General features: G+C 40.6%; 1 protein-coding gene across 12 annotated transcripts in view; it reads left to right on the plus strand.

Moving 5' to 3' along the window:
* Positions 1–12,046, plus strand: part of herc1 (HECT and RLD domain containing E3 ubiquitin protein ligase family member 1) — a 42,274-nt gene that overhangs the window by 27,305 nt on the left and 2,923 nt on the right. For 8 of the 12 annotated variants that reach the window (XM_083558330.1, XM_083558337.1, XM_083558338.1 and 5 more), the window contains exons 48-72: positions 247–421; positions 534–801; positions 888–1,101; positions 1,651–1,907; positions 2,045–2,172; positions 2,286–2,422; positions 2,596–2,796; positions 2,953–3,083; positions 3,786–3,997; positions 4,093–4,213; positions 4,553–4,699; positions 4,797–4,898; positions 5,576–5,749; positions 6,112–6,456; positions 6,759–6,824; positions 6,920–7,045; positions 7,135–7,273; positions 7,453–7,634; positions 9,394–9,549; positions 9,662–9,784; positions 10,267–10,369; positions 10,467–10,636; positions 10,981–11,119; positions 11,206–11,375; positions 11,544–11,713. In XM_083558330.1, the coding sequence (XP_083414456.1) occupies positions 247–421; positions 534–801; positions 888–1,101; positions 1,651–1,907; positions 2,045–2,172; positions 2,286–2,422; positions 2,596–2,796; positions 2,953–3,083; positions 3,786–3,997; positions 4,093–4,213; positions 4,553–4,699; positions 4,797–4,898; positions 5,576–5,749; positions 6,112–6,456; positions 6,759–6,824; positions 6,920–7,045; positions 7,135–7,273; positions 7,453–7,634; positions 9,394–9,549; positions 9,662–9,784; positions 10,267–10,369; positions 10,467–10,636; positions 10,981–11,119; positions 11,206–11,375; positions 11,544–11,713 (4,156 nt within the window). The remainder of the gene's footprint in view (positions 1–246; positions 422–533; positions 802–887; positions 1,102–1,650; positions 1,908–2,044; positions 2,173–2,285; positions 2,423–2,595; positions 2,797–2,952; positions 3,084–3,785; positions 3,998–4,092; positions 4,214–4,552; positions 4,700–4,796; positions 4,899–5,575; positions 5,750–6,111; positions 6,457–6,758; positions 6,825–6,919; positions 7,046–7,134; positions 7,274–7,452; positions 7,635–9,393; positions 9,550–9,661; positions 9,785–10,266; positions 10,370–10,466; positions 10,637–10,980; positions 11,120–11,205; positions 11,376–11,543; positions 11,714–12,046) is intronic. The other 4 variants (XM_083558341.1, XM_083558331.1, XM_083558332.1 and 1 more) reach the window with 1 other exon arrangement.

Raw genomic sequence — 12,046 nt, forward strand, 5'->3', positions numbered from 1 at the left:
ATTATGTCTCTCACAGTGGACATGCACCTACGATGACAATTTCAGACCCCTCCATGATTTCTAAGTGGGAGAACTTGCAAAATAGCAGGGTGTTCAAATACTTATTTTCCTCACTGTATGTAAGAGAGAGAGTGCAGCCTAAAATTGGGTTTTATTAGAAGGATAAGTCTTGTTTGGTCATCAGTAGAGTCAGTAGAGGGATTTGTATGCTCATGTGTGTAATTAATCTGTGTATGTCACTTTCAGGCTGTCAGAGTTCGGTGGATAAGAGCTCTTCAGGACGTATGTGTTTGGGCGAGCAGGCTGCAGGGCTTCAGAGTTCCGCCGATCGTATGGTGGCTTTGAAGAGAGTCACAGCAGCTGCCCAAGTTCTGGTGGCCAGAACTATGGTGATGAGAGCACTGTCTCTGCTTTCAGTCAGGTAAGTGCGTGTGTGTGTGCGTGTGTGTGTGTCTGGCTGACTTTCACCTGCAAACCATCTTTTAGCAGACACTCATATCCAGCATATGGTATAAATGTTTTGTGTCTATCAGCGGTTCTAGCTGCAGTCTCGCTGCTGGACTGGAGTCCCTAGGATTAACAGACATTAGGACCCTGGTGCGTTTGATGTGTCTGGCTGCAGCTGGTCGTGCCGGTCTCTCCACGGGTCTTGCCTCAGGCCCTGGTGCTTTAGAGCGGCCACGTGGCACCAACAAACCCACCAAACCCATTTCCTGCCTGGCCTACCTCAGCACTGCTGTGGGCTGCCTCGCCTCAAACAGCCCCAGTGCTGCCAAGCTTCTCGTCCAGCTCTGCACTCAGGTGAGTAACCTTTCACTCGTACTCCTACTCATCCCGAATCGCAGCTATGCAAATTGTAATCGTCTTCCTCACTCTTGTCAAAATAGAACCTGATTTCAGCAGCTACAGGAATGAACCTGACCACAGTGGATGACCCAATCCAGAGGAAGTTCCTGCCCAGTTTCCTACGGGGTGTGGCTGAGGAAAACAAACTCATCACGTCGCCAAACTTTGTAGTGACGCAGGCTCTGGTGGCACTCTTAGCTGATAAAGGAGCGAGACTAAGACCCGGTTACGACAAAGCGGAACTGGAGAAGAGAGGTTAATTTCACACTGAAATTATTTTCTGTTTCACACTTAGAAACAGGAATTGGACCACAGAGGTAGTGAGTGTAGATTCAGATAGTTTTTTTCGTTTGTAGTGAAAGTGATGATAAAAAAAAAAAAAAAAAAAGAATTTGGCAAATTGTTCATTTTAAATCACTTCCTGTTAAAATTATGAACCTTGGTGACATTTCAGCTGCTATAAAACATGTGTTTTTGGTGTTTGTCTGCATGTTTGGAGTCATGCAGATTATTTTTATTTATGTTGCTAAAGCAGATTGATGGGGCTGATTATATCCTTTATGTAGTATTTACAAAATGTAATTTAATTGAACATAATTTTCAGGTATCATGGTATATATCGAATATTTTGTTGGTATCATGGTATATATCGAATATTTTGTTGTTTCATTCTCAGCAGATGTTTTGGCTTCTTTGATGTCAGATTATCTTCACACCTTGTTCCTCTCACTTTGTGTGTTTGTGTCTGTGTGTGTGTGTGCGGGTGTGTGTGTTTCTCAAATCCATCCTTAATCCCTTTTGCAGGGTTAATTTTCTCTCTCTATGCCCACCTTTCCTGTCCCTCTTCTGTTTTAGGCCCTTTGGATTTAGCCAATGCGCTGGCCGCATGCTGTCTCTCGTCTCGCCTCTCCTCACAGCATCGCCAATGGGCCGCACAGCAACTGGTGCGGACGCTCGCCGCTCACGACCGAGACAACCAGAGCCGACCACAGACCTTTGCCGACATGGCAGGCGATTTACGCAAGTGCTCTACCATCAAGCTAGAGGCTCACCAGGGCAGAGTATGTACCAAATTCATCTTTAGAAATAGTTAGTTTCTGTCCACAAGTGTTTTATTCCTCTTATAACTCACCTTGGCAGTTTATTTACATCATTGGCAACATTTAAAAACACATTTATTTATTTTTTCTCCTTGTAGGTAATCTCCTGTGGGTGGTGTAATAAGAAAAGTCTTTTGGCGACCAGCGGTAGTGACGGAACTGTTCGAGTCTGGAACGTAAACAAGAACCAGTACACTCTTCAGCAGACATGTGTCTTTAACAAAGCGTTAGTTCTTCCTGCTTTGCCGGCAGATTTGCGCTACCTTGCTCTGTACAATACAGTGTAGTGTAAGTGGTATGCTTGATTGTGATGATGGTTCTGTGGGTTTATGTTGTCAGAGATGGTACCCCTGAGGAGTTTTCTAGCGGGATGGGTTCTCCAAGTGACCCAAGTCTGGCACCCGTGGCTTGGAGCGTAAGCGGAAAGTTTTTAGCAGCAGCCATGGAGAAAGTGGTCAACATCTGGCAGGTCAATGGTAAGTCGATTTTTTGTATGTATATATATATATATATATATATATATATATATATATATATATATATATATATATATATATATATATATATATATATATATATATATATATATATATAATATAAAATAAAAACTGTGTGTGTGTGTGTGTGTGTGAATGTGCACACTGGTTAGGTGGTAAGGGATTGTTGGATCTGCAGCCTCACTGGGTGTCCACGCTGGCATGGCCAGAGAATGAGGCAGGGTGTCTCTGGGCTGGAGAGCCTCGAGAGCTTCTATTAGTTGGTCGCATAGATGGAACCCTGGGCCTTCTTGAAGTTCTAGATGCTTCAAACATGCAGAGAACCGAACTACTGCACTGCTACAGGAAAGACGGTATTACACACACACACACACACACACACACACACACACACACACACACACACACTCCCAATAACCAGACCTTTACTGTTTAGACCCCATTATTTGTTCTCATTTTTATGTTAGATTATGTATTTGATTGATTATTTATGTATTGATGTATTCTAGTGGCTGTGATGAACATTGCATGGTACAGCGAGGATCGGCCCTTTGCTGTCGGCTATGCTGACGGAAAGCTTTTGATTGGCTGTAAAGAAGCCCTGGAGAATGGATCTATAGTCATCATTGATGCTCATAAGGTTAGAGGCACACTGCATATCATTACTATAACAGAATACAATGTAATATTGCTTGAATATTTGTCAGGGGTATTATGTTCTATTTATATTGTTAAAAATTTTTTATTTGACTAGTTTTGTAATGTTAGTTCGAGGACAATATTTAAACAACCTTTTTAGATATTACTTACAAGTAGAAGTATTAAATTGAAGTGCATTAAGCCATTTTTTTAATGAATTTCTTTTGTATTTTTTATTTAGTTAATATAAAATATCTGAAAAGAAAGAAATCACACTTATTTTAAATATATTGAGTGCATATACCATAATCACATGTTTTTTAAACAAAGTATTGTTTAAACAGACTGTTATTTATTTATTTTTTCTTAAATTTAGAACTTAAATTAAGGTCAGAGATGTCTTATTTCTGGTAAATATAATGCTAGCACTTTTGTAGAAAGCAGATACTACAAAAAGCTAATAAAAGCTATTTAAATATTACATGATTAATGTAAAGCAATATAGAGAATCCTTAATACATGAAATCATCTCCTAATATATTGATACATAACTTCTGAGGAATTGTTAAGATTAACTACCCAGTACATAAAATGAGTTGTTTTGCATGTAAAATCATCTTTTAAATATTTTAAACAGTCTTGAAGAATATCGTGTTTATTTTCTTTTAGAAACTGATTCATTTCACCCTGTATTTGTGTTTAGGAAAGCGTCAATTCCCTGCACTGGGCTCCTGGAGGGCAAATTTTATTGAGCTGTGCCAAAGAAGAAACTGTGTGCCTGTGGGCGGAATCTGGGGCAGGGCTCGGGCGCAGCTGGGTGTGTCTCCAGACCATCGTTCACCCAAGTGTAGTGAATGCTGTTGCCTGGTGTGGCCTATCTGGACAGGGTCTTAAAGCACTAAACATGCTTGCCACGTATGCACACACACGCACACGCACACAGAGAGAATGAAAACATCTTTTACACATTGTCCATCACACACAAATGTACTACTGTGTGTGCTTTCCAGGTGTTGTCAGAATGGTTTGGTGTCTGTGTGGACTGTGCCACAGGACCCCTTAGTTTTCTCTAAGTCCAGCTCACCCTGCACAGATGCATGGTGGGAAACGGAGTCCAAGTCCAAACCCAGGGTAAGATCACACTATTTTTGATTTGTGTTTTTTTTTTTTTTAATTGATTGAATAATTGTTTGATTGATTAACATTTCTTTATAAATTTTTCATTTAAGCTTCTGCTTAATTTTCTAATTCAAATCATGAGTTTTTAAAAAACATTAAAAAGCAGTACTTTAAAAAAAAGCATAGCTTTTTTTATTTATTTTATAAAATAAAAAGTTGCACAATATTGACTATTTTAATCTTCGTGAGTAACCAGTGCTTTGTTTTATAGACACTTTGTGTTTCTAGAAACTTGAATAAAACAAAGGCGTGTGTGTGTGTGTGTGTGTGTGTGTGTGTGTGTTTTTTCAGTTTACCCCACTATGGTGCGAGGGAGCAGTGTGTGTCTACCAGCTGCGAGGTCACATGACTCCGGTCAGGACTATAGCATTCAGTCCTGATGGCCTTGCTCTGGTGTCTGGTGGTGTTGGTGGTCTCCTGAACATCTGGTCTCTCCGAGTCAGTAAAACACACATGCACACGCTCATTTATGATCTCATGAGGTTTCTAGTACTATGAGTAATATTTATTTGCTTGTGTGTGTCTGTGGCTCTAGGATGGCTCCGTTTTACAGACTGTGGTTGCAGGTTCTGGAGCAATTCAGAGCACTGGATGGATCCCGGATGTTGGTGTGGCTGTCTGTTCCAATCGCTCAAAGGTTATAAACTAACTGGTTATATATATATATATATATATACATATTTTTTTAGTTTTAAACATGTCGAGTTAAGAATCTTGCTTTAAATGTTATTTGATTTACATTAACCATATTTCCATATTTCCATATTTCATCTTAATAATGAAAAATATTAAACTCTTACAGTTGAAGTGAATTCAATAATTCTTTGTATTTATTTGTCTTAATATAAAATGTGTGAAGATATGAGAGAAATCCCACTTATTTTAAATATATTGAGTGCATATACCATAATCATATCTTTCTAAAAACTATTATAAAAAGTGTTATCTTTGTTTCTTGTTTAATATTTAAGCTGTAAATATTTGTTTGTTCAAACAAAACTGATATTTGCACAGATTTAGATTGTGTTAAATAATCTATTAAAATTCATTAAGTACAATTAACGGAAGTATAATTTTATTAAAATGCATTGTATGTTTAAGTTTATTTAAGTTGTAATAAAGTTATTAACTTGTTTACTTAATGAGAGTTATCAATTATGACAAGAAGTTAATTTATTGTATGAATATAAAAACTGTTTTCAAGAGATGGAATAACATGATAGACTTAAGTAAAATAGTAATAATAAATAAATGTAATTAAATAAAAAATGTAAAATATTATGTCCACTTATTTTTGTTTTTGTTTTTTTGCAGGATGTTTTGGTTGTGAACTGCTCTAGTGAGTTCATGGCTGCTAATCACGTGCTAGCGACATGCCGCACTGCACTGAAAAAGCAGGGTATTGGGGGATTGAACATGGCTCCCTGTATGCGTACTTTCCTCGAGAGACTTCCCATCATGCTTCAGGAACAGTACACCTACGAGAAGGTGCACTACTTATCTGTTATTTTAGGGGTTTACTGGTTAGTGTTGTCTATTATTCTGCATTTATTAGTGTATAAGGCCAGTTATAAACCACTGTTCATATGCTGCATTTTAGAAACAATTTTCCTGTAATATCATGTTCCTGAGTGTTTTATTCCCCTTTTACTACAGCAGTGTACCAAAGATTACTGTAAACTGTTACTATCCACTATTTTTTATCTCTCTTGAAGTTACCGTAATTTCCGGACTATTAAGCGCACCCAAATATAAACCGACTTTATTGAACATCATCTAACAATCAGAATCCAGTATTTTTTAGGCTTAAAATAAAGATTTGTGTGTCTGTCTGCATGTGTGTGTTGCAGCCTCATGTTGTGTGTGGAGAGCAGTTGATTCACAGTCCGTACATGCAGTGTTTGGCATCTTTGGCAGTTGGGCTGCAGTTGGACGCGTTACTGTGTTGCCCCCCACTGCCTCTTCACCTGCTTCACTGCCCTACCCAGCCTGCCCCTTCCTCATCATCCTCTTCCTCCTCCTCATGTCTGTCAACACACCTACAATCATGGGGCAGTAGTGACTGGGCATGGCTTCACTGCTTCTCCACCACAGTGAAGACGGCCGAGGCGCTCGCTCGTGGTCACACTTTCCCAGAATCCTTTAGTGTGCCGGATCTGGAGCCCGTGGCCAAAGATAAAATAGCTCTGCTAATGGTGCGTTGAACATACTCAACAACACATTAACACACAGTGGTAGCTCTGTCACTCAACTCTGATTTTAAGAAAAATGACTTGTCTTAAAATGCTTTGCAGATTTATTTTTTTACTTTGCTTTTTTTGTATGCATTTGTTATTTTCTTATACTTTGTCTATTTTGTAATTTTCATACCTATCTTTCTTGTAATTTTTTTCCGCTTTGTTATTTTGTGTCTCTCACTTTGTGTGCATTTTCCTATATTTATAATCCTCTCTTTTTCTCTTTTTTTCTTCACGTTATTATACATTTTTTTATTCAGGACAACAGTAAATGGGTTTCTGGGATGGACGAGCAGTTGATGTCATGGGCCACCTGCAGACCAGAGGTGTCTATATAATGATTTTCTCTCCAGACTTGCTCATTATTAGTGTTTAGCTGTAGGTTAGTTTGAGACTGTGTTTGTATGTCAAATGTGAACAGGACTGGCACCTGGGTGGGAAGTGTGAGGCTTATCTGTGGGGCGCAGGACGACACGGTCAGCTTGCTGAGGCAGGACGAAACATTCTGGTACCAACGCTTGCTCCTTCCTTCTCTCAGGCTCAACAGGCACGTACACACACATGCACACAAAAACAATTTACCAGTGGTGAAACGGTGAAAAGATGGTGACCTAGTGAACATGTTGTCACGTGTAGGTTGTATGTGGGCAGAACTGCACGTTTATGATTCAGGCGAATGGAACGGTGTCAGCTTGCGGAGAGGGCAGCTATGGCCGTCTGGGTCAGGGCAACTCGGATGACCTGCACATTCTTACTGTCATCTCAGCATTACAAGGTAGTTAACAGTGCTCATGCACACACACATTTATCCAAAAACTTTATCCAGAGAGGTTAAAAAATGGAAAATAATATAATGTTAACAGTTCATCTGTAGTGTAAACAATAAAATGTTGCACACAACCAGATGTGTTGGGTGTTCATTTTGTGTGTGTGTTTGTTTGTGTGTGTGTGTAGGGTTTGTGGTGACTCAGCTGGTCACGTCGTGCGGCTCTGATGGACACTCGATGGCTCTTACTGAAAGTGGTGAGGTGTTTAGTTGGGGAGACGGCGACTATGGAAAACTGGGCCACGGCAACAGTGACCGCCAACGCCGGCCACGCCAAATAGAGGCTCTGCAAGGAGAGGAGGTGGTTCAGGTTAGTAAAAAACAATTTAAAAAGCACATTCAGATAGTCCCCGAATTACGATGGTTCGACATGCCTTGATAGGCAAATGTTGCAGTGCATGCGGTATAATACCCAATATTTAGCTTGTCTCTCTGCTGTTTTTCTGCGTTGCCGGACAGTGAACCAGACCGCGTCCGGCTCCACCTTTCACTTGGGAACCGAACCGGCTCTGGTCTATGCGCCTGCCGATACATACACTGAACAAATTTATGAACGCAACACTTTTGTTTTTGCCTGCATTTTCTATGAGCTGAACTCCGAAGATCTAAGACTTTTTCTGTGTACACAAAAGGCCTATTTCTCTCAAATATTGTTCAAAAATCTGTCTGAATCTGTGTTCGTGAGCACTTCTCCTTTTACCGAGAGAATCCATCCACCTCACAGGGGTGGCATATCAAGATGCTGATTAAACAGCATGATTATTGCACAGGTGTGCCTCAGGCTGGCCACAATAAAAGGCCACTCTAAAATGTGCAGTTTTATCACACAGCACAATGCCACAGATATTGCAAGTTTTGAGGAAGCGTACAATTGGCATGCTGACTACAGGAATGTCCACCAGAGATGTTGCACCTGAATTGGATGTCATTTCTCTACCATAAGCTGTCTTTAAAGGCGTTTCAGAGAAATTGGCAGTACATCCAACCGGCCTCACAACCGCAGACCACGTGTGACCACACCAGCCCAGGACCTCCACATCCAGCATCTTCACCTCCAACATTGTCTGAGACCAGCCACCCGGACAGCTGCTGCAACAATCGTTTTTTATCGGCCTCTACTTTTTTCTCCACGCTTTGAACCCCGCGGCTTAAACAATGTAGCGGCTTAAACAATGTAGCGGCTAATTCATTGATTTTTCCTGGGTTTTTCCTGGTTTCACAAGCTTCAAGCCAAAAAACTGAGCTCCATAACATTAGACCAATAATATTGCAGAACGGGTTCAGGTGAACCAATGAAATTCTTTATATTAAATCGCGCTCCCACTGAATCGGGCCGCACCACATCATAAATATGGATGAGGTTCCTCTGATGTTTGACCTGCCGGTCACTCGGACTGTCAACAGGAAAAGCGAATCATCAACCAGGCATGAAAAAACACACTTCACCTGTGTTCTGAGCTGCACGACATCCGGAGAAAAGCTTTACCGATGGTGATTTTTAAACGCACAACGATGCCAAAAGATAAACTTTAGAGAGAAATTGTTGTGAAAGGAAGGAGGAAGACAGTGAACAATGACTTTCTTGGTAGGCTACTGTTTAGATACAAGCCGTGTAACAGACAGTCTTTCGTTAAAGCCTGTGTAAAGTTCATTAGTTTCTGCGACTTAAAGACAGGTGCGAAATTGTAAAATTCAGTGGGTGCGGCTTATATTTGTGTGCGCCTAATAGTCTGGAAATTTGTGTGTGTGTGTGTGTGTGTGTGTGTGTGTGTGTGTGTGTGTGTGTGTGTGTGTGTGTGTGTGTGTGTGTGTGTGTGTGTGTGTGTGTGTGTGTGTGTGTGTGTGTGTGTGTGTACTGTATAAATTGCAGTATACTACCCCATACTAATCACCATTCTGTACGGCTGCTGGTAGGCTATGGCATGTCGCGATTTATTATATTTTCAAGTTACGATGGGTTCATCGGAACGACTACCTGTGCAATTAAAATAAAATGGAGATTAGATGCTTAACATCTGTTATGTTCATTAATTTGTGTGCTCACATTTGTGCCTGTGTGTTTTGTACAGATGTCTTGTGGGTTTAAACACTCGGCCGTTGTCACGGCAGACGGTAAACTTTTCTGCTTTGGGAATGGAGACTACGGCAGACTCGGCCTGGGAAACACGTCCAATAAGAAACTCCCAGAAAGAGTCACGGCTTTGGAAGGTCAACAGATTGGCCAGGTAAGCAAACCCCCCCCCCCCCCCCCCCACCACCCCCACTCCCCTGTCCCTCTCGAACACTAATTATTGAGTAGGCTGTGGTGTGAGCTGTATGTGTGCATTTTGTGTTCAGGTGGCATGCGGACTGAATCATACACTGGTGGTGTCAGCTGATGGATCAACCGTCTGGGCGTTTGGAGACGGAGATTACGGAAAGCTTGGGTTGGGAAACTCAACCGCCAAATCTTCACCACAGGTATCAACCGAGCAACATCTGGTTGGAAGAAAAATGTCATGCACACTACCTCATATAGCAAACTTTGTATAAAGTATAATACTTTACAAATAAAAACAATTATTTAAATATGATCATTTTATATCTTAATTTGCAAGGTAAAGAGAGTGCTTTAAATAATTATATTAATTGCTATATATAGGGTGGTTAAGATAAAACTTTTTCTTTTTTGTTGCATTTCATATTACTTTTTTTTATACTAATATAGAGTAATGAGAAGATAAGGCATAAAATCTACACCTTGAAATCGCTCTTTAGACAAAAAATTTTTTTATTATAAACTTAGAATTTTTTTTTATATAAAATTATAAACTTTATAAACTGCTTTGTAATAATTGGAGTCAAATTACAGTGTAAATCTTTTTCATCTCATTATAAACAGTTGCATATCAGAACGTGTTTCCCTTTTTATTTATTTATTTATTTTCTTTTTCTTTTTTTAGAAAGTGGACGTTTTGTGTGGAATCGGAATTAAGAAGGTGGCGTGTGGAACCCAGTTCTCTGTGGCTTTGACCAAGGATGGAAATGTTTACACGTTTGGCCAAGGTGCACACACGTGTTCACTTTCATTTTACTTTTGGCAAAGAATTAAAAAAGGCTTTGTTTAAAGTTAAAATGTCTGTTTTTCATTATGACATTGTAGATCGCCTGATCGGCCTACCAGAGGGCCGTGCACGTAATCACAATCGTCCTCAGCAGGTCCCTGCTCTTGTGGGCGTGTTTATTCAGGATGTAGCTGTGGGGGCAGAGCATACGGTCGCTCTTGCCTCTACAGGAGATGTTTACGCCTGGGGGAGCAACTCTGAGGGACAGGTGAGCACGTTTTACATTGCTCAAATCACCACCATTTAAAACTTTGTGTGTGTGAATAAAAGGAGATTTAGAATGAATTAACAATAATTTGTTATTGATTTATGGTGTTTATAGCTAAAAAGTAATAGATGTTGCTGCTGATGATATCTAAGCTAGAGAGCAGGCTATTAAATTGATGCTAGCTAAGAAGTATCACATCATGTTATGGATACAATGTAAGCACTAAAAGAAGCCATGGCGTGTGTGTGTGTGTGTGTGTGTGTGTGTGTGTGTGTGTGTGTGTGTGTGTGTGTGTGTGTGTGTGTGTGTGTGTGTGTGTGTGTGTGTGTGTGTGTGTGGGGTAGCTCGGTTTGGGTCACACCAACCATGTACGAGAGCCGACTCTCATCACAGCTTTGCAGGGTAAAAACATCCAGCAGATTTCAGCTGGACGCTGCCATAGTGCTGCATGGACTGCTCTGTCAGTACCACCCAGAGCACCAGGTATATACACACACACACACACACACACACACACACACGTCAACTATAGTTGTGTCTAAACTATTGCCGTTTTGTGATTTTCACAGGCTCCTCTATGCCACTGCAGCTGGGGCTGCCCGTGTGTGTGCCTCCGCAGTACGGTGCTCTGAGAGATGTCAACATGGAGGCACTGAGAGCTCGGCTACGTTTGCTCTATCACTTCTCTGACCTCATGTACTCTTCCTGGAGACTGCTGAATCTCAGCCCTAACAATCAGGTATAAACACACACAAACACATTTTTTCACAAGTGTTTATCCCTTGTATTGAGCTTTGAAAATTAAGACATTTTTTACAGTTAAGATTCGTAAATTCAGCAAATCAAAATTAATATTAACGGCAAAATACTTAAACTTCTGGTGTGTGTGTGGGTGTGTGTTTTTCAGAGTTGCACGTCACATTATAACCCTGGGACGTGGGGTATCGTACAGGGGCAGTTGCGTCCTCTGCTGGCTCCACGTGTGTATATGCTCCCCATGGTGCGCTCCATTGGTAAGACCATGGTGCAGGGCAAAAACTACGGCCCTCAGATCACAGTCAAGAGAATCTCCACTCGGTCAGTAAATTCTGTATATTTAAGTACTACAGCAGTACTGTCCGAACCACTTTATTTATTTATTTTTTTACCCCCCCCCCCCCTTTTTTTTTTTTCCCTTAAATAAAAACAATTATAATTTGCTACTGTATAAGACGGAATTGAAGATTGCTTGTTCCAGCTAAAGTGTTGCTAGGCGGTTATTATCAGGTGCTGATAGGTGGTTGCTACGAGTCCAGAGCTTTGTAGGGTGTTACTTAATTGCTATGGTATTCCAACTGGCCAGTTATATGGGATTCAGCAGGAAAATTAATGGGTTTGGCAACATTTAGCAGTTAAGAGGTGTATTTATTT

This window comes from Silurus aristotelis (assembly GCF_946808225.1).
Source record: "Silurus aristotelis genome assembly, chromosome: 13".
NCBI lineage: Eukaryota > Metazoa > Chordata > Actinopteri > Siluriformes > Siluridae > Silurus > Silurus aristotelis.